At 34.1% G+C, this 25894-nt stretch overlaps 1 protein-coding gene across 1 annotated transcript; it reads right to left on the reverse strand.

Annotated features, from left to right (window-relative positions):
* Window positions 1-9934: 9934 nt before the first annotated feature.
* LOC123910381 lies at window positions 9935-23198 on the reverse strand. Its single transcript, XM_045961478.1, has 13 exons — window positions 21813-23198; window positions 21574-21732; window positions 21024-21272; window positions 20798-20917; window positions 20328-20408; window positions 19377-19472; window positions 14315-14410; window positions 13570-13623; window positions 13274-13477; window positions 11679-11804; window positions 11348-11413; window positions 10926-11225; window positions 9935-10738 (listed from the first exon to the last, which is right to left on the reverse strand). Exons 1-13 carry the CDS (start codon window positions 21873-21875, stop codon window positions 10262-10264), a joined length of 2091 nt encoding a protein of 696 aa, XP_045817434.1. The 5' UTR covers window positions 21876-23198; the 3' UTR covers window positions 9935-10261.
* Window positions 23199-25894: the final 2696 nt, after the last annotated feature.

Genomic DNA, 25894 nt, shown 5'->3' on the forward strand with positions numbered 1-25894 from the left:
TCCTTACCGTGGACGCAAAAGGAGCAGAGCACCTTATAAAGTTATGAAAAATGTTATTTAAATATATTTATTTGACAAAAATATAACAAATATACTTTTTTTTTATTTTTGTAATATTTTTTATATATATCATTTTTCGTGCTTGTGATTGAAAACAGTGTTGATATCAATTTTGTATTTTGATGTTTGAATACCTCTAAAGTTATAGTTCTCTAAAGTTATAGTTATGCATACCTGAGGTGTAAGCTCTATATCCCCATGAAAAGGTGCTTCTGCAGTCCTACTCCTATATGTAACATGTTGGAGATAATACTAGGCCTTAACACCACCAAAACATTAAAATATAATATATGCGACGAATGGCTTTAATTTAACAGAAATGATATATAGTATAAACACAATTTTTAGACAAATATACACCTTTTTATTTTTTAAATAATATAATATATATTATAGATTTGTGTGCACATTTATTCTCTCTTGTATTAATACAATATCAAATACGTGTCAATCAAATTTGTGTTTAAATAACACAGCTCTTAATTTAAATATGAAGAAGGTTAATACATGTCTTAAGCGTACATGTTAAAAAGTAAATATGATAATATTTTATTAAAATATTAAATGTTTTATATTATTAAATGTTAAATTTTTACTTTTTGATAGCTTTAGGGCATAGCCCTTTAAATATTTCTTTGGATTTTTGTTCTTCCTTGTTCATTGAATAAAAAGTACTATATTCTGCCAGCTACCACTATGAAGGCAATTAAATTAATTTCAGCCCGGCTATTGATAAATTCTGGAGCCTATATTTACCTTTTAAACCCTATTCATTAAAGCTTTACATAATATTTCAAACCAATTATTTCCCCCATTTTGAATAGTACTCCTAACTTTTGATTCAAACCTAGCTAGAAAGTACTACCAATTAGTTCGATTATTCTAAAAATATCCCAAGCAAAGCAACCTGCAGCTTTCAATTCTTTTATTTTTTCAAACAAAGCCTATAACTTGTGTCCTCAAGTACAGCTGAGATTGTACAATTACAATGTGTTAATGCGTATGTTTAAATTCTTAATTCTCCGTACTTAGAGTATGTCTGAATCTCCACTAGATTTTTTTTTTTAATCGGTATGATTTCCAATAGTCATGGGTTCATGTATTCAGTTGTCGTTCAATCAAAATCAGACTTTTCAAATTCAAAAATTAGTATTCAAATTCCACGAATATATATGGTCACAAATGGCCTGAATGCGTTAAAGCATGAAAATGTTGATAATAGGGGATTCGATTAATGTTAGTGTCTTGTGGAGATGGATTTGGTGCAGTAACTGTCTAGACCATCAGATCTAGGATTGATGGACATGATAGTTTTTACTTGATTTTGATGATGTGTAATTTTAACCATCTAATTGATGATCAACAACTTAAATCAACTATTGCAAAAAATTGTGGCAAATAATTACCGTAGAGAATCCAGGTTTGTGTCTCGTTGATGATATGAATGTGAACTATTGACCTCTTTATCACTTTATTAATTGTACTCTTCCACAACAACCAAACCATCATTAAATCTCTGCCTCTAGACTCTTTAATTTGAAATAAAAAAAAAAATAAAAAAAAAACTCTAGTTATTTCTATCACTTGTATTGCATTCAAAGTTTGAATTCTAAAAGCTAAAAAGGCATAAAAGAGTGAGTACTCACCTTGACTTCATAGTTCATAGTCTTCATTTTCTTTACTGGACCCTGGCTTAGGAATCTCTAATCTCCACCGAACATCCACGCAACTAAAAAGCAACGTAACATTGTTGGTTCCTTCCAAGCCCTATTCTTTTGTCATGGTTGTGATTTTTGGTTTTCCACAACTATACATATACTGTATTTTACTCTATATAAAAGCTCATAGGGTTTGTAGAAGTAGACCCCCACTTGTAATGCATGCTTTGGAATTGACTTCACACTTCACGTGTCCTTGATAATTAATTAATAGCATACCATAATTGAAGGAATTATGAAATAAATATCCTTATATTTCAACTGTAATTTTTTGTCAATCTTTTTAAAATATTTATTTTTATTAATTCAAGGTACACCGATAGTCATTTTTACAATTGTCTTTGATGGATCCGACTTAGCAATTTAAGGTTATAATGTTAAACTCTTACCACTGAGTTAACACCTCAAAATTGCGACGATTTTAGTTGGAAATTTGTCCGACAACTATGTGACTAACCTAATTAGGAAACACCGGCTGAGAACAGTGGCAGAGCCAATATTATTATAGAATCTGAGAAAAATTTCACATGTGACATAATATATAAATAGTCCAATAAAAAATCTCAATTTTGCACACTAATCCTTAAAAATACCAAAAATTTTGGCAGATCTCGAGCAACTGCCCAGGATTGTTGGGCCTTAGAACCGCCCCTGGCTGAGAATGGTCTTCTACAATCACTTATGGATAACATATATACAACATAACTGCTATAAATCACGCTCTAATCACATAGTCATAATTCATCCACCAACAAATTTATGTTCTTGTCTCTTTAGAAATCAAGGACATGGTAATTAATGTGAGCCTATAAAACAGATCTTGTTCACGTTAGGTCGTTCGATGATTTCGTTCAAACTTACCGTGAAGTCATACATGTACTTAACTAATTCCTTTCTAAGGGCTAAGCAGCACTAAAGAGAAATTTAAGGGACAGGACAGTGTTAGGGCTTGTTGTAGAATAATGTGTTTTGGTACAGTAATAGTGTTGCAGCTGAATAAGTGAAGCATATAGGGTGAGCCCCGTTTGATATATAGGAGCCTAGGTAGTTCACCATTATGGAATGGTGGTCTCACTCAAAACTCTGCCATTATTGTTCTGGTTTATGGTGGTCCCTATTGGAATGCTTGGAGATTACTCTGCCAGACCCTTGCTAGCTCCTTCTTCAAAATCTCTATTTTTTTGTGTGCAGTGGTAGAGATTGATATCTTCAAGACTTTGTCTGTGAATGTCTGTCTGACTGAGTATTAAGCAATCTTGAGCATGCCTTAATTATCAATGATAGATATTCATATTGTATTCAAGTGGACATAATTATCTGAATGCACCATTTAAACAAGTTCACAATAAATTAACATATCATTTAATTATGGCTAAATGTATTCAAATGTCCTTCAAGTTTCACGTTGTAATAGTTAGATCATTTAAGTTGTTTAAATAACAAATAAGTCATTTAAGTTTTTAGCTTCTTGCGTCGTTATTCTTTCGGTTAATCTCCTCCATGTCTTTTTCATCAAAATATTCACTATGGTGAAAGTCAACGTTAATGGCCATTGGCCAAGGTGCAACAAGGTAACTAGAAGGGTAACGGTGCAACAAATTTTTATAACGAAGGATGACCGTAAGGATAACAATGCAACAAGTTAGAAACTTAAATCAATGACCTATTTATTACCTAAAAAACTTAAAGACTTAACTGTTACCGAAAAAACTTAAAGACCTAACTATTACAAATGCAAAACTTAAAGGATCCCTTGATGTATTTGGCCTTTAATTATATTAAAAATATATATATTATTTAATTTATTTCTCTTTTTTTTTTTCTTCTGATATGTGAGTGTAATTTGATCAAATATTTGGGATAATGCAATAGTTTTTATTTTATATATTATAGGAAATACTAATGAGTGCTCCCGCAACACTCTTTAAGCATATAAATTGTAAGTTTTTGTAAAAAAATTATGAAAATATGAGAAGTCAACACATTAAGAATTGAAATATTTCACTTTTTGAATAAATAATTTCAGTTAACCTATATTACCTTGTTGTCGCATGACAATTACCGTTAACTTTCATCATGGTGAGTATTTTGATGAAAAAGATACATATGTTGGAGGAGATTAATTGGAAGGATAATAGTGCAATAAATTTTTGTAACAAAGGATAACTGGAAGGACAATAAATTAAAACTGAAAGAACCTATTTGACATCTAAAAAATTTAAAGGACATGAAACTTAAAAAACTTTCAGAATCATTTAATCTTCTATATATATATATATAATTGTTTTCAAATAATTTAAAATTTGAAATTAATTTCCTCTAAAACGGATTATTACTCAACAAAACTTCAGCATGGAGTTTAGTTGAATATTGATGGTATCTTACGACTTACATGCGGGGAAAGGTAGCATAAGGAAATCAAGTTTATATATAATTGGCTTGTAGTTAGTTTTGTTCAACTTCAAGAAGTAATTATTCCACATTTCTTGCGACATGGAGCACTAAAAACAGGTAACGATGCAAGAAATTTTAGTTCTTGGTGTGGGTGCCACAATTTGGTGTCTTTTGTTAACTCGAAATCAGATAATCGTTAACGGTAAATTGATTCATATAACTAGTTTGGTGTCTCAAGTTGGAGCCTGCCCAAAGGCCAAATAAGGACTTTAGAACTTTAAAATTTTGGGCAAAAAATATATTTTAAAAGATTCAATTGCTTAACTCAATCGATCAACTCAGGGCCTCATGAGTCATATCTTCATTCATCAAGATTCAATAATTGAATCTTAATTTATTTTTATAAATCTTATACTCTTTTCTGTCTTATATAAGAAAAAATTTACTCTTTAGATTAATTGTAAAATTGATTTATTTAGAGTCTAAAATCTAAATACGTCAATTTTATGCTGAATCTATATATATATATATATATATATATATATATATATATATATATATATATATATATATAAAATCGGAGGGAGTGTCTCACTAAATTTTTTACTTTAAACCTCAACATTTGTTGCATTGATTTTGTCTCAAGTCAAAATGATATACTAGTATTGGGAATGGTTGGTTTTTTTTTTCTTTTTGAATGGTTTTTTTTTCTTCTCAAGTCTGAAGGGTTTGCCATAGTTAAAAAAAATATGTCGTCTATTGAAGATGGATTGGAATGTGAAAATTGTTCATGAGTACCCGCGAGACAAACAAGTGTGCGGATGCATTGGCAAATATTGGATGCAATTTGGAACGTGCAGTGATTTATTATGAAGACGGTCGTCTGGAGGACATTAGAGACATCTTAGTAGGTGATGATGGATTGGGGATTACTACGCCTAGATCGATTGTTGCTTAGTTATTTTTCTTTCTTTTCTTTGGACTATTAACCTCTCTTGTATAAAAAAAAAAAAAAAAAAAAAAGAGAGAGAAGTATTAATTAGTACATAGAGAAAAACCAAAAACAAAGACCAAATAAGGAAGTCTAATGCCACAAAAGACAACAATAAGTGTTTAAACCTAAACCAAGCAAGACTAGTGGAGAAGAGATACTTAGAGGAGTAGACAGACTTGGAATAGGCCACCCACCAATAAGAGACAACGAGAGTCATCACCAAACTCAGCAATCGTTATCGACTTGATTAACACAAGATGGGTTGCAGCTCTCACTCATAAAAGGAATAAGGGTCACCAGGAATTAATGGAAATATAGAGGGTGCCAATCACTCTAATTGGTGTGTAAGTTCAATGGACTATTTGTAAGTATATGTATCATGCTAACTACTCCATCCGTTTTTTTTAAGTGTTTAGTTAGAATAGTAACACCAAATTAAGAAAGTGTATTTTTGCATCTTATCTTTCTATTATACCTAATGTTAATCCACCAATAAATTCCTATTTTTTGCACGCACTTTTTCTTTCCAATAAAATTAATATATTATGTAAAAAATAAAATAAAAAAATATAATATGTTATATACCAAAAAAAATAATTTAAAAAAAGATTTATTTTTTCAAATATATAACATCAATTAGTTTTATTGAATTAGATAAGAGTAATTGACAAATGGTGCAATTGACAAATCGTATCCTTAAAACACTAAATGAACAGTTATTTAGAAACGCTAAATCTGACGAAACTACGGAGGGAGTAGCATCTTTGGAGCATTAGTTAAGAAGATAAAAAAATTGTACTGAAATGACCATTTGTACACTAGTTAGCATTTTTCTTTAATACTCCCTCCGTCTTTTTTTTTTTTAATTATCCGGTTAGAATAGTGTTGAAGTACAAAAGTAAGTATATTTTTATCGTCTCCACAGGGACTGATGCGATATCGATGCCGTTCAACAATTAATATAACTTCAAGTAAAGTGGTTGACGGAGTTTGTTTATGAGAAAGTACGAAAATATAGTGATGTTAAAGAAATGATTGGAATCACAGAAAGATAAGTTTGCTGGGATTTAGACATCGCTAACTCATTCATATGTATTCTCCAAATTAGTTATATAGATTTTAGACATCCCTCAATATTATCACGTACCGCTCGTCGTACGTTTCCGTGTCCAGATAACGCCGAGATATCTATTATACCTATTAACATCAGATGTCTCGGATCGTCAATCGATATAATAGCATTAAGCTTCGATACTCTAAGTGAATATTAAACCTAAATCTATATCTAGAATTTAGAATTTAATAGATATTATCCTAATTCTTTGGGTTCAAAAAGTATATGTCTATAACAAGTTAAACCCTATAATTAAAACATAAAAATCAAGAACAACACCAATATTAATGGATAATCTAAAATCATATATAATACCATGATCATAAAATATACATATTACTAGAGTTAGTTACATCTAAATTCTAATCCCAATAAAAGAGAGATTAGCTATTCATTTTCATGATAGCTTTACAAAAGATAAAGAAGAAAAGAGATGAACAAACATATCAATGATGATGTCTCAACTATTATTGTGTATCCGTCTTCAAATCTCCTTCAATCTGCCTCCTTCTCTCTGTTTCTCTTATGTTCTGTTCTCTGTTTCTAGTGTTGCCAAGAATGGAATGAATTATTTGGAATGGCCTTGCGTCCTTTTATAGGCTTGGAACTAACTAGGCAGTGCTTCCACAACTGGAACAAGGCGGTTCTTAGTTACTTATGATAATATATTCTTCATAGTTAAGTAACTTTAAGTCAAAAAGGTGCTGCATAATCTTGTTTTGGTCCAATAAAAACTATCTTATCTCTTAAACAATAAGGACAAAAGTTGCCTCTTGATTCAATAATAATTTCTTAGTCTTGAAGTATGTGATTCTACTTGGTTCCATTTGTCCATTAAGCTCACAAAACCTACAAAAATGAGGGAAAATAGCTAAAATACTAATTTGCTAGTAGAGATTAATATTTAAAATTAATTGGGGTTTTTATCTAAAATGACTTATAAAACAAGTCAATAAGTGCTTAAAATAAATAGGTAAAATCACTGTTTTTGAGCACTTATCAAATAGTAACATCGAATTAAGAAAGTGTAGAATAGTAACATTAAATTAAGAAAGTGTATTTTTTCACATTATCTTCCTATTATACCTTAATGTTATTCCACCAATAAATTCTTTTTTTTTCACGCACTTTCTATTTACAATAAAATTAATATATTATGTAAAAACAAAAAAACAAAATTTAATATGTTATGTACCCAAAAAAAAAATTAAAAAAAGATTTAGTTTTCCAAATATACAGCATCAATTAATTTTATTGAAACAGATAAGAGTAATTGACAAATGGAACAATTGAAAAATCGTATCATTAAAACACCAAATAAACAGTTATTTAAAAATGCTAAATCTAACAAAACTGGACAATTAAAAATAAAATAAAAGAGGGAGTAATGTAATTTTTTATGTTCTTATTTAAGGTTGTAGTATACCGAATATATACACCATTAAAAAAAAAAAAACCGAATATATACCTTTTAAATTAAATAATCTAGAAGTAGGGTTAGCAAGAATGCAACAATTGAAGGGAATACTTGTTATTTTTCTTTCTATATTATAAGTACGAAATTTTTACTGTTGTTTAGTGTAAAGATAGTTATCAATCTCTTAAGAGCATCCACAATAGAGCTCTCTATTTTTTGGTACCTAAATGCGTCTCACGTGTACACATCACTTATTTATTATTTTTTAATAGTAGTACCTAATAAGCAATCAATTCCTCCCCAACCCAACACCTCTTAAAAAGTTCTAAAGGGGTCTCATCAATAACACATCTCATCAATAACTATATATTTTTATAAATGGATCCCACCAAAATAGGATAGATATCAATGTTTATTTGAGAACTAGTACCTATTAGGTACTCATTTGCATTTTGCTCCAATTAAAGTACCTATTAAATACCAATTCTTAAAAAATAGGTACTCACTATTAGAAATGGTCTAAATGTTTAACGAGTTGAAATTCGTTATCACTTGAACATATTTATTGTCGATAAATTATAAATATATTTTTCCCTCCTTCTATGTGACTTGGAAAGATAAGTGGAGAAAATTTCCATATGAATGGAAAATTAAAAATAAAAATGGGCAAATGCATCATCTGCATGCAGATTGAGTTTATGTGATGGAAATTGAAAGGACGTAAGAGAGAATTAAGGATAAAAATACAAAAATATGTGGGCCTGTATGCGTTTGTAACGATGATTTTGAAATGAATGGAAACTGTCAGGTCCAATCGTTGTCTCTCTAGTGCATTGCATTGCATTGCATGCATAACTGATTGTTTGTTGGCCTCTTTACAAACAGAATCACCTAAGAGATTTGGTGACAAGGCTCTTTTTTCAAACAAATTCTAAAACCCCTTCTTTGAAACAATTTTTAGAAATAGTTGACCATTTATTTATGTGACTAATTTTTAGAAATTAATACTATAGTTATGTAAAAAAAAATTAATAAATAGTAAAAGAATTATAATAGTAAAAATTATATAAGAAGTTGGGTTCACAATTTAGCAAACTAAAATTCAAATCATAGTATTCCCGTGAGCTTAGATCAGTTGGCAGGGACATCGCACTATGTGTGCAGAAGCCGGGGTTCGAACTCCGAACACTCCACCACTTATTCAATTTTAAAGTGGATTTTCTAGCCACTAGGTTACTTGACTAAAAACAATTCAAATCATAGTTGAAAGATATGTCCATATTTAATAATTAATATTTGATACTCATTACTTCTTGTAGAGAGTCTATAAAAACAAAACAAAATCGTAAAAGCACCACAAAAATCAGGACATAGATTCATTTATAAATTATATAAACAATAGAAACAAGTTCATGGAGTCATATACTCATATGCATTGGCGGTTGTCTCGTCCAATCAAAATCAGATAGTTCTGATTTAATTTTAGTATTTGAGAATTATAACTTGAAAATTAAATATGTTTTTCTTGAACCGTCTGATCAAGATTTGATGACTAAATAAACGAGTTTGAAGAAACAACAAAATACAAAATTTGTATCTGCGGATATTTATAAATGAAATCCATCATAGACACGGGATAAATAGTTTAATAGGTATTTACAAATAAAATAAATAGATATTTTAACTATCTATAAATTAATGTATATAGAAGCGGAGATAATTCTATTTATACTCGTTAGTAATTTAGTAAAATATTGCTTATTTAAATGCAAAACTAATTACCTTCATAAAAGAAACCTATCTTTTTAATTTTGTTGTCAAAGTTAAAATGTATTTATATGTAGGGATCAGGGTTTAAACATCAATACTTTCACTTATTCACCTTAAAAAGTAAAATTCTAACCACTATAGGGCACAACCATTTCTGGGTCATCATTATTATATGATGAAACCATTTATTCAATCAAGTGGTCATTTGAAACATTTCTTGAAGCACATGGAAAAGCAATCGCTAAAGCACTTGTTGAGGTGATGCCAGATACTTAAAAATGGATTATGTAAATAGCACTTGATGCAGAATAAGATCAAACACCTTGGTAACTTAATGAAAAGAGGAAATCATTTCTTAATTGATTTTAAGTCTATGTATGAAAACGACCAAGAAAAACAAATCAAGCAATGATCAAATTTTCAAGAACTGTGTAACAACTAAAGAAAATCCTTTTCTGAGAAAAGAGTAACAACTGAGGTGAATTCTATTATGCTTATGCATCAACTATGTGTACAGTATAACTTCTAAACAACAGCCAGATCACATATGCAAAGAGTATAAGTTCCTTATAATAATAGTGTTATAACATCAAATTTCCCTCATGAAGGACATTCTGTCACTCCTGTCTAAAATTTTTACAATCATCCGTCCTAGACAGTCCAGCACCACCTCAATATCTCCTTGAAATTCTATGCACTTTGAACAATCTTGATGCTAGCGCACACCGAATTGTTTTATACTTCCTCATAAGCACCTGCAAAGTTCATCTGGTATAAATTTCAGGTCCTGCATTTCACCTAGGACCAGATGATGGACGAGGCTTCCCCTTCATGGAATTCATGTGCTGTGTAACAAATATAACTCCCATCACGACTATGAGACAACCAATCAGGACACTGAAGAAGAGAGCACCGGGTTGTCGAGTCTGGACAAATCCGTACACTCCGGAAGACGTGACAAGAATAAGGTCAGTGAGTCCATCATTTGAGAAGTCCTCACGGATCAAGACATGTGTTGGTGGACCAGGTAGTTCAATTGTAGCCAATATACTACCTCCGGGTGATATTACCACAGCCTCTTGTTCTCCAGCTGCAAGGATCACCTCCTGATTGTCGTGCACCCGCAAGGGAAAAGGCTTTAGTGTGGGAATCACCAAACCACCTTCCATCATCCCTGCTGGGGAAGGTAGATTTGACCATGTGACACCAGTTGATTGTTGCCACTGCCAAAGAGCATCATGACCATGCAAACCAGGAGTGTACGAAGTTATCTGCAAAGAACAATTTTTACAAAGTCAGTACGCAAGTACAGAATATCTCACAAATACCACCAAAATATATTGTTCATGACTTGAAATAATTTGTTAAACAAAAATGAAGAACTAGGTTCGATTGGTGCTAAAAAAAAACTATTGAATGTTACATAACCAGATTTAGTCAAACAAAACACGAGCATACCTCTCCACGATTTGTCAAGAAGATAACGTCCCCGTGGCTTCCCTTCCGGTGCTTGTGACCATCACTTCTAGGAATGAGAATGGGTGTCGCTACCTCCAAAGAAGCCATTTCTGAACCTCGGCTGAAGCTTCTATAAAGTTCTCCATGTTGGAACAAGTTAAAATGGCTATAATGACAAATAGATACATTGAACAGTTGTTCCCGTACTGGTACACCAGACGTTGCAACAGCCCAACAAGGACGGAGAACATCCATGGACCCACTAACTACAGTCTGCTCAGCACCATTTCCTCCAACAGCCTGATAGATAAATCTTTCAGACATCAGGCAGAAGAAAATCCCCCATTCTAAACTATCATGTTAAATTAATAAGATATGGCTTGTTTGTTTATCAAAAAATTGTGAAGGGAAGAAACATGAACCTGCACATGATCCAGAACTCCGTCGCCATTAATATCAGCATGTAGACCACCTTCTTGAAGGTGAAGCTGAGAGAAACAAAATTGTCATTTCACAGGATACAATAAAAAAGATTACAAAAGAATAATGTGACAGCTAAATAAGATTTTGGCTGAAACCAGGCCAGTTTAAATACTAGAAATCTACAACCACAGGAGCAAATATTTGGGAGAACAACATTGTGTTGTACAACTACTTATAGTCTCGTATATATTTTTTGTATTTTGACTTGATCAATATATGTATGGTGAAGCAATAATCAACTTTGAAGCTAATCAGTGGTCTTATATTTACCTTGCATAGTGTTCGACCAGATGCCAGATGAAGGGCTTCTATCCCCTCCTTTAAATGAGCCACGACAACATTAGGAACCCACCAAACCTTAGTGTAGTTGGTTATGGTGGGAACATAAGGTGGATGCTGCATCCCAAAAGAAAAAATATCAAGACAAATAGTGTAATCCCCACACCCCCACCCTGGCCAAAAAAACAAAAAGGCTTTCTCAGAATCCCATAAAATGCCATTCATTTTATAAAACCCCTTTCCGAATTCCGATTAAGCAATAACATGAGGACAAAAAATGTAAACAGATAAATTTAATGACAAAAACCTTCAATAAGTATATTTAACAAGCTTAGACATGTTATGATTTCCACAGTAGAAATCTACAACTACTCTTTATCTAATTTCAAAAGGGAAAAAAACTGTTTTCCACCAAGTTATTGCTTTGGCACATGCCATGTTTCATAAAGTACCTTAACCTAAGAACAAGATAATCCTCAAATTGTTTTATATGCATTCTAATCTTTGGAAGCACTAAAACTATTAGAAGAGTGAATTCAAAATTCATTTAAACAAAATTGTGTCCATATTAATTAGGTAGTTTAACGATCAGACTCCTCAGGCATGAAGCACTTCATCTATAGGAAGACAGCTTGTTCTTGAACACACTAACACTTCTACCAGTTTAACCCATACATTTTCCAGTGAAGGGTGAAAAAAGCAAATCCTAGTCAATTTAAAGCAATAGAGTATTATTAGACAGGTATTAAAAGAGTAATTGGTACTGTGGCATGACCTCCTAACCCCAGCACATATATATCCAGTAAGACCTCACAAGTGCCAATATGCAGAAGCACACCACATATTTACCCAGCACACCACATATTTACCCAATGTCTGCACCATATGACCATCCCCATAACATACATTATCAGTATCTGTTGAACCACTTCAGTATCTCTTCCTCTTCCCCATACAAATCATTCCCACGTGCTACCCTTCATACACCCTCCGAATAATGGGTCTCTCGTTACTTGAGCCCACTAACACACCCTCAGCCCTACTAGGTGTCATAACAGATCTATCTATCAAATTAACATGAAAATGGGGAAAACTGCGTATTTATTATTAATCAACATTTTTATAACATCAAATATCTTTGGCTCCCTAAATTCAGCATTCAAATTTTTTTGAGGAGAAATAAAAATGTAGCAATAGACTTGAATCTTTAAGAATAAATATAGCAAGTGAGATGGGATATCTAACCAGTACATGGTTAAAAAAAATAAACCAAATACTGAGCAATGGTTATCATCACAAATTCAAAATAGGTTTAATCAAAATGAATTAAAATCAATAGATGCTGTGACTATCACCAACATAAAGATTGAGATCACATTACAAAAAATTGAACATACAATAGTTAGAAAGTAAACAGGAAGCTCTATTACTGGATAAAGCAAGCAAAGCTTCTAGCTGAAAACATGTTTGGATTTTGGAAAAGAATTTGAGTTGTCCAGTTATAGCTACCTTAAAACTAATTATCATTATGTCAACAATTGAATGAATTGTTAGCAATCAAGTTGCAAGACATGGTTTCTAACTACCTTCTTGGATTTTGCTGAACCAGCAAAATTTGCTGCTTTCCCAATTATGTTCGAAATTTTTTTGGTCGAGTCCTTCCCTGGTGGATGGTTTTCCTCAGGCTTGTCAAAAGGGTAATTCGTAGTCTTTCCAGTTATTTTCTTTGATGTTTTCCTCTTGTGCCGCCTGAAGTGGGCCAGCTTCAATACAGTATCTTCTCTCCTATCCTGATGAGTGCATGCATATAATGTCGGTTAACTAGGGTATTGGGACTATGCTTTAGTACCAAATGTTAATCAAGGTTAAAAATATAGTGTACCCAGTGATGTGGCATAACTCCCAGGATCGATTCTCTGAATTCCCTGCATTCAAACTATAATTTCACATGTCACAGGAAGCTATCTTTTGGGTATATATGGATAATCATAAAGAAATATTTCACAATAATATTACATTTGAATGAAACACTCCACTATGTGCACATGCTGCTATTTCGACACACAAAGAAAGGAGTTGACTAAGTCACTCAAGTAGATTTGGATGAGTACTGCTGTACTAGAGTTCTATACTAAACTCCATATAAACAAACAACAATTTTTGAACAAACAACAATTTGTTTTAATGGTTGGTCATTTTAAGAGAAAAGGTGGATAACATAAAATATATGACTAGAAATCCAGTCTCTAGTCTATAGGAAATTAGGACTACGTTGACAACAAGCACTGCAACATTTTTAAACAAACTAAGGTCATGGTATTTCTTTCATTTGGAAGTTGTTTATAAGATTAATGAGGAAAGGAATGGAAAAAGTAATAAATCTGAAATTACAGTATTACTTACGTATAACAAAACCAGAAAACTGGGCTAAAGCAGAGAACATTTTATCAAAAAAAACATGTATATCTCTAGATTAGAATAAAATGGATGTATGAAAAAGAAAACAATGATTCCCCTGCTTACAAAGGATGGAATGGTATTTTTATGCCACTCCATTTCACCATATTCCATCAATTCAACATGCCATTATGAAGTTGGGATTAAATTGAACAGCTATAGCTTAGTACCTCTCCAGGTTGACGTCTATTCAAAGCATGAACATCAAGTTTGTAGTTATGCTGTGGAATTAACTGTGATGCATCTGAAGAAGCTTCTTCGATGTTCTAAACAATTAAATGACAATACTAGCAGTTAGAAAGGATAAGGCTGCACAAGATCATTTAACAAAATAAATGTTGGACTAGCATAAATCACACATTCAATCAAACTCGACCACTATGTTGGCTGTAAAACATCTATCTAGTACCACTGCCAAAGACAGAAAAGACTAAAGTTTATGCTGGTTGGGAGGTGGTTCCATTGGTTTTGATGGAATTTCTTTAAAAAAAATACATATTTGTGCACCAGTGCGTTAAAATCCAAGTGCAGATGCTTACAACAAGGCTCCAATATCTTCAAGGGTATAATTTATTATTGACATTTAGGCTCTAACTCATTATGTTCTGAATTTTGTGAGCTTAACTATATAATAACTTTTCTTCAGCTTTCATGTTTGTTGCAGGACATATACATACTGTCTAGAACTAAGTTGCTACCCCCTGAATAAAGTTTCACATAAAACAGGGAGAGAGGATAGAGAAAGTTCACATAATCACCTATTGAATTTACAGATAAAGAAGATAACTCTTTCCAAAACCAAGAAAGATGCAGTTTAAATTAAAAAAATTGTTGGAAAATATTTAGTTTCCTAGTTTGTTATTTCTAGGAGATTCTAAGCCTATCTATTATTTCCTTTTATGTTTGTACTCTTCCTATTTAAACCAGCCTTGAGCTGAGGAATAACATAGAACAGTATTCACTTATTATTTTTCTACATGGTATCGAGAGCTCCCGATTTTGGGGGTCTCGCTTCCGCAAAACCCTAGCCGCCGTCGTGTTTACAATCTGACACGACAACTGATTTTGTGTGCGGCACTGTTCACCCGTGACACTGTTCACGCGCACTGTTCACGTGGTTACTGTTCACGCGCACTGTTCAAGCTGTTCACCGGTGTTTATTTTTCTTTGCTGCTTCCGGTACTACTTGGCTAAGATTATTAATTATGACGTTTTTTTATTCTCGACGACGATATTCCACTTTCAAATACCGTCGTGAATGCAAATATTGTCATCGTTTGGGACATACTATTTTTCAATGTTGGAAATTACATGGTCTTCCGCGACCTTCAAATCAGAAGAACAAAGGTGGAGGTGAGGGTCATACATTCCAAGCCAGTAATTCTGATCAAGAGCATCAGTCTTCTTCAATTCAGCTTTCATTCACGATGGAACAACTAGACAGACTGTACAAAATTCTTGAATCTAATACTCTTTCTGGCTCTGTTGCCCCCAAAGGTACTTCTGCCCTTTTTAGTGTCAGTCCCAGTCGTGCTTGGATAGTAGATTCGGGTGCAAGTGATCACATGACAGGTGATTCTACTCTGTTTTCTTCTTATAGTCCATGTGCAGGTAACCATAAAATAAAAATTGCGGATGGATCCTTTTCAGCCATTGCGGGTAAAGGTTCGGTTGTGTTGTCTCCAAGTCTAACCCTTAAAGATGTTCTTCATGTCCCAAATCTATCTTGTAGTCTCATGTCTGTCAGTAAATTAGCCCAAGATAGAAATTGTCAAACTAATTTTTTTCGTACTCATTGTGTTTTTCAGGATTTGAACTCGGGGAAGATGATTGGTAGTGCTAAGGAGAGTGGAGGACTCTACTACTTCGACATTGAACCTGAATCACAACTACCTTCCAAACCAATAAGTTCATGCTTTGAATCTTTTTTAGTTCTGAATAATAATAATGATGATGTTATGTTATGGCATTCACGATTAGGTCATCCTAGTTTTCCTTATTTAAAACACTTATTTCCTGAGTTATTTCGTAATAAGGATTTATCTTTGTTTAAATGTGAAGCATGTGAATTTGCAAAACATCATCGTTCTCATTTTCCATTACAGCCCTACAAACCATCAAAACCTTTTTCTGTTATTCACAGTGATGTTTGGGGCCCTAACCGAACGAGTACAATTTCTCATAAAAAATGGTTTATCACATTTATAGATGATCACTCAAGAGTTTGTTGGGTGTACTTGTTAAAGGGGAAATCTGACGTTTGTCAGGCCGTAAAAGATTTTGTTAAAATGGTGCAAAATCAATTTCAAACAAATATTCAAGTATTTAGAAGTGATAACGGCAAAGAATATTTTAACACAATGTTGAGTGATTTTTTTCGTGAAAATGGAATTGTGCATCAAAGTTCATGCCCTAACACTCCCCAACAAAATGGAGTTGCAGAAAGAAAAAATAGGCACTTGTTGGAGGTGGCTAGAGCTTTACTTTTCGCAAGTAAAGTACCAAATTATTTGTGGGGTGAAGCAGTTTTAACTGCTGCATACTTAATTAACAGAGTGCCCTCCAAAGTTCTTAATTTTAAAACTCCAATTCATATTTTCAAAGAATGTTTTCCTAATGATCGTGTTTCAAACGATTTGACCTTAAAAATCTTTGGTTGCACTGCATTTGTTCATGAACATAAGAATATTAGCAAACTTGAACCGCGTGCTATAAAATGTGTTTTTGTTGGGTATTCTCCAACCCAGAAAGGATATAAATGTTTTGATCCAAAAAATCAGAAAATGTTTGTCACCATGGATGTTACATTCTTTGAAAACAAACCTTTTTTTGACACGCATCTTCAGGGGGGAAATTTAAATGAAGATTCGTCTCAAACTGAGGACATGAGTTTTTTTAACTCGTTTCAAACTGAGGACATGAGTTTTTTTAATAATTTATCTTTGCCGGTATCACAAAGTTCTAAGACTTATACTTCTGCACCAACGAAAAATGGCCATGATTCTTTATCTAATCCTACTCCTGTTATGAGTAGTGAGCTTGGTGAATCCGAGCCTACATTTTCTCATGAAGAAAACAATGAGAATCTTGAAAACAATGATAATGATGATCTAATTGAAATGCCACAAAATAATGAGTCATATAAAGATAATAGGTTTGAAGCAGGAAACAAGACTTGGAAAGGAAAGGTTTTTGTGAGAAAGAATCACAAAGAAAGTGATGAGTCCACATCTCAACACTGTCATGAATCTGAACCGGGGGATGATCAACTTCCTAAAAAAAGAAAAGGTAAGTCTATCTCTGTTTCTGAGAGTCGTATTTTGTATCCCGATATCGATGATCCTGTGGCTGTTAGAAAACCTGTTAGATCTTGCACTAAATACCCATTGTCCAATTTTATATCATATTCAAATTTGTCTTCGTCTTTTTCTGCCTTTACCTCAAAATTGTCTAGTGTAGAGATTCCAAAAAATGTACAGGTTGCTCTAGAAGTTCCAAAGTGGAGGGAAGCTGTACTTGAGGAGATGAAAGCTCTTGAAAAGAACAAAACCTGGAGTGTTATGACACTACCGGATGGCAAGAAGACGGTTGGATGCAAATGGGTGTTTACTGTGAAGTATAATTCAGATGGGTCAATCGAAAGGTACAAGGCTCGATTGGTGGCTAAGGGTTTTACCCAAACTTATGGTATAGACTACTCAGAGACTTTTGCTCCTGTTGCAAAATTGAACACTGTCAGAATTCTCTTGTCTCTTGCTGCTAACTTAGATTGGCCCCTACATCAGTTGGATGTTAAGAATGCTTTTCTCAATGGTGATTTAGAAGAAGAAGTATATATGGACATTCCTCCTGGCTTTGAAGACAAGTTTGGATCAAATGTATGCAAACTAAATAAGTCTTTGTATGGATTAAAGCAGTCTCCTAGAGCTTGGTTTGAAAAGTTCACTTATTCCATGAAGAAACAAGGGTACATTCAAGGACAAGCTGACCACACCTTGTTCACAAAGCTCTCCCAAGATGGAAAAATTGCTGTCCTAATTGTTTATGTTGATGATATCGTCCTTACTGGAGATGATATAGTTGAAATGGCAAGAGTAAAAGAGAAATTAGCATTAGACTTTGAAATCAAGGACTTGGGATCCATGAGATATTTTCTTGGTATGGAGGTTGCTCGATCAAAAGATGGTATTGTAGTTTCCCAGCAAAAATACATTCTAGATTTATTGAAAGAAACAGGAATGAGTGGATGTCGACCAGCAGATACTCCCATGGATCCTAATGCAAAACTTTGGGAAGAAGGTAGTGTTCCTGTTGATACTGGAAGGTACCAGAGATTGGTTGGGAAACTGATTTATTTGGCACACACTAGACCTGACATTGCTTTCTCGGTTAGTGTAGTAAGTCAGTTTATGCATTCTCCTTTTGAGGAACATCTTGAGGCAGTCTATAGGATACTGCGATATTTGAAAGCAAATCCTGGAAAGGGATTATTTTTTAAGAAGACTAATGAAAGAAATGTGTCTATCTTTACCGATGCTGATTGGGCAGGTTCAGTCACTGACAGAAGATCAACCTCCGGATATTGTACCTATGTTTGGGGTAATCTTGTGACATGGAGGAGCAAGAAACAAGGAGTTGTAGCAAGAAGTAGTGCAGAAGCTGAGTTTAGAGCTATGGCTCAAGGTATTTGTGAAGGATTATGGATCCACAAAGTCCTAGAAGAGCTTAAGATGAAAATTGAGCTTCCATTGAAATTATACTCTGACAGTAAAGCCGCTATTAGCATAGCTCATAACCCAGTTCAACATGACAGAACCAAGCATATTGAGATCGATCGGCATTTCATAAAAGAGAAGTTAGATGCCGGAATCATATGTCTACCTTTTGTAACTTCGAGTCAGCAAACTGCAGATATCTTGACCAAAAGCTTAGCAAGACCCACCTTTGAGCATTTCATCGGCAAGTTGGGCATGATAGATATCTATGCACCAACTTGAGGGGGGGTGTTGGAAAATATTTAGTTTCCTAGTTTGTTATTTCTAGGAGATTCTAAGCCTATCTATTATTTCCTTTTATGTTTGTACTCTTCCTATTTAAACCAGCCTTGAGCTGAGGAATAACATAGAACAGTATTCACTTATTATTTTTCTACAAAAAATTAGGGTGGTATTTGCATGATGACAACACCCAAACAATAGAGTGCACTAAAGACCAAAGAAGAAAGAATACCACCTCATTTTTTCTGCTCCACCGTTCTACACCAGATCGACCAGCAAATGCATAAAATGCAAAATGGCGTAAATCCACAGTTCCGGTGTTTTCAGAAGCCTATCCAGGAAAAGGAACAGAATAAACTGTTAAAGTCTTCAACCTTAAAATGGGAAGAAAACTAAAATCACATGATACATTTTTTTGTAAAAAGAAAAATCTAAACAAAACGAGTGAAACTGTCTCCCATTTAATTAGCTAACTGATCATGAAGGTCCAGATTTATAGACTACTTTGATAGGGACTTGGGGATTATGGGGTGCTCAAGTCCCATGTGGAGTAGTATGAGATGTTTGGTGGAGTATTTAAGTGGTTTGGTTCTTCCCCCTTGATAGCTAGCGTTTAAGGGTGGGTTCCCTAAGTGCTTAGATACTTATCAATTGGTACCAGAGCTGATTGTCGGTGACTCGAAATGGCTACATACAAAGGGTCTGACCAGAAAATGCCGAGTGAAGTGTCATAGAGTGCAGCTGCTGAGGATGTCGGCTCTCAAGGGCAGTGCTATGATAGGGACTTGGGTATTATGGGGTGCTCAAGTCCCAGACTGAGTAGTATGGGATGCTTGGTGGAGTATTTAAGTGGCTTGTTTATTCCCCTTGATAGCTAGCTTTTAAGAGTGGTTACCCCAAGTGCTTGGATACTTATCATACTTACTGCGAGGTGCACAGAGTTTGTTTATTGGCTTTAACAATGCCAAGACTTGGTGAACTTTTATATTATCTATTTATGTCAGAACAGGAATTTGAATTGATTGGTTAAGAGCATAAAATAAGCTCAGCCTTGAAGATCCAAAATTAAAGTGAAGTTAATAAAATAAATAGAATGGACTCAAAGTTTAACCCAAAATTAGTATGCTACACGATAGTAAGACAAAATGAGCACAAAATTTAGCATCAACTCGCAACGTGTCTATACCTCCTTTTCAGTAGCACTTCTTCGATGCTGCTCAGCAAATCTGGCTCCCATTCCAATTTCTTCAAAAGGATCCATAAAAATCTGAAATTGGAAAGCAATAAACATAAGCTACACCGGAATCATCAAATTAGAAGATAATACCAATAATTCCAAAGGTAAACAAGAGATAAAAATTCAAAAATCATTACCATTAAAAAAATTAAATAACAAATAGAAATTTCTGAGACTCAAGAAGCCACACATACTATCATACTTTATCAAATAAAATTGCTGAGGAACTCTCATCTCTTCCAAGAAAACAAGATAGCTACGACCTTATGCTGCTCATAAATTTAAGAGTTCAGTTTTATGAAAGATGAAGAACACCATCCACATTAAATTATGAGTTTTTCCATTCGCATATAGAAAGCTGACACACATACTTGGCAAAAATAGAATTATAATCGGGAAACAAGGAAAGTGACACATACATGTGGTTGCATTTCCATCCTCCCACCAACAATGATCAATCCTGTATCTCCATGCTTCAAAGTATAATTGCTTACAGAGATTGAAACTTCCCTATGGTGAGCATTATGGGGAAAATCCTCCTGTTAAAAGCCCACTAAAACCGTTCATAAACTCAACATAACAAAATAATCAAAACTTTAACTGAAAATTCTATAATTGAAATATATCACAACATAAACACCATACCTGCAAATTATTTTCCCACAACTTTTGTAGGTTGGAATCAAAACACATTACAAACCAACCCGACGTTACCACAACCAAAACCTGTTTATGCGGTTGCCCAATTTTATATCGGTCAATATAGCCAGTAGCCATAGCAACAGGACGTCTCCCAGACATGACACGCACTTTGTCAGGCAACAGAGATACCTCGGCCAACACACGTGCCTCGCTGAATCCTTCATCAACACGCCTACTATGTGGCTCCAAAATCTAAAACACCCAAAATATACACAAAATCCAGTTACTACCATGACAGTATTCCTTCTACCATTCCTGACAAACTAATTATTTTTCTGAAAACTCGGTATCCAGCCCAATGACTAACTAATCAGAGAGACACCAATTCCACCGTCCACGGTGCAATTGAGCTAAATTGTGCTACCAATTGACCAAAAAAATAGTTTTTTTTTCTTTTGTGGCAATGCATAATTTGCATAAATTAATGTTTAATTACCAAATGAAGTATGCAATTTTACAATGGAAGTAAAAATTGGGGGAAAAAAAAAAGAACCTGAATTTTGGCATCGTGAGTAGCTACGAGAACTTCTTTTTTACCGTCGCCGTTGAGATCGGCGACAAGGGGAGGAGGAAGGCGTTCGGTTTCGTATTTGATTGGATATTCATCGGTTAGATGCATCCATGCGTCTTTGAAGGAAACACCACCATCTTGCTGAATGAATTGAAATTGAGAAATGAGGGGTTAGGGTTTTAGGAGTGAAAAATTGGAGTGGAGTGAAGAAGGGTACTTACGTGAAGAGAGAAGAAAATAGCGAAAGCTGAAAGCATGAGAATGGCCAAATCACGCTTCCTCATGATGAATGCAATTTTGGTTATTTCTTCTTCAACATTCAACGGAATAGAGCCACTACTTGACCTTGGCGGTGTCTTTCTTCTTCAACTCTAGTGGTAATGGTAACGATGATGGCTTGTTTCAAATTTTTAATTTTTAATTTTTTTGTGGACATTCACGCCATCAAAAAACTCATTTGTTGGTCGTAGAAAATATAATTAGACATCACATGATGCCGTGGAAAATTGATTTTATGTTGGTAAGGTAAGGAATATTGACTCTCCATTTTACATTATCATAGTATCATGTAAAAAAAAAATAAAAAAAATAAAAAAAATATTTTTAAGATTCAATATCTCGTTCAAGGACAGACTAATTTCAGAGACATTAATTTCACTGCTCATTCGTTGGAGTGTCCATATAAGGTAATTGTCCTTCCATATATTGATCAAATGACCGGTTTCCACTATCCGGGTGAAACCGTGTTTTATAACCCAAACCCACAAAACTTTATGAACACTTCTTTAGCTGTAATTACGAAAGCAACTCAGTCGGGATATTCCCCTAGCCCCTAAGACTAGGGGAGTGGTGGGATTTCAAGCATTTAGGAGGTAATTAATTAGGGTTTGATAAAACATGTCATCTAAACCCCATTCAAACTCATGTCTTTGGTTGACAACATTTGTTTCGGTGGATCAAATCCATTTTATTATTCTCTCATTGAAACCCCACCAAAATTTCTTTATCATGGCTTCAATATGATCACATAAACGTGTTGAAGTAAGAAGTACCCTATAATGTAATTGTGAATAGAGTGGTCCATGAGTTTGACAAGAACATTTCGTTCTCTAAAGAAAGAAAATTATCCTTTCAATCCTTCAACTTCTTCCAAAGATTGTTGCTTCGATCATCCAATAAAGGAGGAAAATCTTGAGTATTTAGATAGCGTCTCTACTCTTGTCAAAAAAAAAAAAAAGATAGTGTCTTTACTAGTTGGAACATTTCGAATGAAAAATCTCTCAAACATGAACAAAAAATTGACCTGAAGCATCTTTATAACATTAGAAATAATTCTCAAACTAGGGTGTCAAAGTGTTATATAGTGCACAATCTTTATTTCTCATGAGATTCGATATATTTTCCTTCTCACCCATAGATAAGCTAGGTCTCCTTTGCCATCACGCTACGCTCATTACACTCGTTTGTGGTTTGCCCCATTTAGAACCTCAAATCTTGGAGCATGTGATCAGGGCAGAGGAAGACTTTGTCTAACATATCGATTTGTCCGATATCGGTTATTCAGATAAACATAATTGTTGATTCTCAAATAAGCGTGCTCTAATTTCGTATAATATATCGATCTCTAAATTTTAAATCTTACATAACAAATTTAATATTAAGGACACTGCCACACTAGTGTTATCCCATATTTTAGCTCAAGGTAAAATATGTGATAATCTCCAGTTCCAAAGACATTTATTGTTATAAAAACCTGTTGAAATGGCTTTAAATAGCCTTAGTCTTTAATGTCTTCAAGAACAAGAGAGATTATCTCTCTTGTCGTTTAAATGAAGGTTAAGGGTAATGTCTTTAAGAACAAGAGAATTCTAATGGAAAAAACTTCACAGCTCGAGACTGAAGAATATTTCGATAGAAGCCAGCGAATCGAAGTAGTCAGGAATTGTGGACTTAAGAGCATTTTTCATCATTTAAGTGTGACTCGACTTCGACGGTTACAACGGTTTAAAGGCCTTGGTTCATTTCAAATGCAAAAGGACGCGTGGCTGAAGTTTAGTAGTTTAACGTTAGGGTAGACGTTACTTAGTTTTCTATAAATAGAAGTATGTATAGTCGAAATAGGGGTCACAATTCATTTACACAAAATCTCAAACACTCAAAGTATCCATGTTAAGGCGAGAAACGAGTTACTCGAGAAAGATGTATGAATCGGTGAACCTTTACATTTTCTTTGTAACTTTTACATTCTTAATGCAAATTTACTTTCCATAAGTCTTTACTTCCTAAAGCATTTACAAATTTTGCATTTTATTAGTTCCCTCGTTCGAGTGAACTTACTTTAATTATATTTAACATATGTTTCAGAAATCAAACATATTGTTCTTTTGCAAAATAAGGATGTCTTTAAAGATAAACTTCCAAATTTCTTTTAACAAAATGCATGAACAATTGTCCCGAGATTTACTAGTTGATCTCTCAAGTAATTAATTTAAACTAGCGGTTGTTTACCAAAAATCAGTGTAAACAAATTGGCACGCCCAGTGGGACGGGTTGTTTTGTGCAATTTACATTTTTGAAAGAAGTTTATTTTCTAAAAATCCTTTTACAAATACTAAGACAGTTAGTGTTTATAGTTTGTGTTTTGATTTTGTATGCATTTGAGAAGTGGTAAATCTTTACCAAATTTAACTAGTGTTAAATCTAGATCAAAAATGGTTAGACCACCAAATAATAATCAAAACAATAACAACAATGTCCCAAATCCTGAAGGACAGCCAACACAAGCGTCGATTAGTAACGCTACTGTCATGGCCCAAGGCTCTGGAACATCTGCTTCGAGCGTTCCTGCAGTCAGTTTTGGGAATATAGGGTTAACAATGCCCTCAACGAGTTCGACTGTATCTGGGTCGATATCTTCGTTAGCATCACATGGTATAGGGGGCAGTCAGCCTGGTGCTGAAGATGTAAGGAGCCCCATTCGATCGTTTTTGTTGAACCAATCAGGATTAGGAATGCCAGAATCTTTAATGGCAGGCTTACATAATTCTAACCCAAATCCTGACAGGAGTACCATGCCTTCCCCAGCAGCCTCTGTTGTGGGAAATAGGACCAGAGACATTGCCTTACAAAATTTAACCAATGTAACTATGATGTCCTTTCGACAACAAATGGACGAGAGTAATCATGAAATGGTTAATACTCTGACTTCACAATTGGGGACTATTTTGAATCCTTTAATCAACAATACAAATAATAATTATCAGTTGTTAGCCCATCAGATGGGGCGGATTGCAGATTTCTTTGGTACTCCTGCAATGCCTAACCAAAACCTTCAGCCCATTCGAAACCAAACACAGGTTCAGAACCAAGGGTTTCATGTGAACAATGAAGTTCCAAATAATCAAGTACCACAAGTGGTACAAGAGGAACCACCAGCTCCAGTAGTGCACCATGTGCCAGAGCCTGAAGTAATTTTGGTTAATCGAAATCAGAATGCTGACGAAGTAATTAGAAATGTGCAAAGAAATAATTTCGCGCAACAAGATAACTTGGCAAATTTAGTCGAAACTATCTTAACTCAAAACGGTTTCAATGTTGGCCTACATAGGCCTAACTTTATTTCCCCATTATCTGAATATATATTACAAACTGAATTGCCAAGGGGATGGAAAATCCCCAAATTCACAAAGTTTGCTGGGGACACAACTGAGTCAACAGTGGAACATGTGGCAAGATTTTTTGCCGAAGCAGGAAATTTGGCAGATAATGAAAATTTAAGGTTAAAATATTTCCCAAATTCCCTTACAAAAAATGCTTTCACTTGGTTCACAACTCTTCCCCCCCGTTCGATTCAGCATTGGACTCAATTAGAAAGGGCTTTCCATGAACAGTTTTATATGGGCCAATCTAAGATCAGTTTGAAGGAATTGGCCAGTGTGAGGAGAAAGACACCAGAGTCCATAGATGATTATTTGAATCGATTTAGGCTACTCAAGGCCAGATGTTTTACTCAAGTGCCTGAACATGAGTTAGTTGAAATGGCTGCTGGAGGCCTAGATTATTCAATTCGAAAGAAATTAGATACACAACATCTAAGAGACATGGCACAATTAGCGGATAGGGTAAGACAGGTCGAACGCCTTAAGGCTGAAAAGGCTAGATCATCGAAGTTTCAAAAGAGAGAAAAGATTGCTTATGTCGAAACTATAGATGATGATGATGAGGAATATGTAATAAACTATGGAGACATAGAGGATAATGAAATTATTGTGGCCGAACTAAAACCTGGCCCTCCTTATGTCTG

Source organism: Trifolium pratense, linkage group LG2, assembly GCF_020283565.1.
Source record: "Trifolium pratense cultivar HEN17-A07 linkage group LG2, ARS_RC_1.1, whole genome shotgun sequence".
NCBI lineage: Eukaryota > Viridiplantae > Streptophyta > Magnoliopsida > Fabales > Fabaceae > Trifolium > Trifolium pratense.

Excerpts from the sequence above, each read along its gene's own strand:
- LOC123910381 (XM_045961478.1), bottom strand. The coding sequence starts at position 21,875 with ATGAGGAAGCGTGATTTGGCCATTCTCATGCTTTCAGCTTTCGCTATT. Across the intron at positions 20,409-20,797 it reads GGATGGAAATGCAACCACAT|ATTTTTATGGATCCTTTTGA; the intron begins GTATGTGTCACT and ends TTCCAATTTCAG. Across the intron at positions 14,411-19,376 it reads GGTGGAGCAGAAAAAATGAG|AACATCGAAGAAGCTTCTTC; the intron begins GTGGTATTCTTT and ends TTAATTGTTTAG.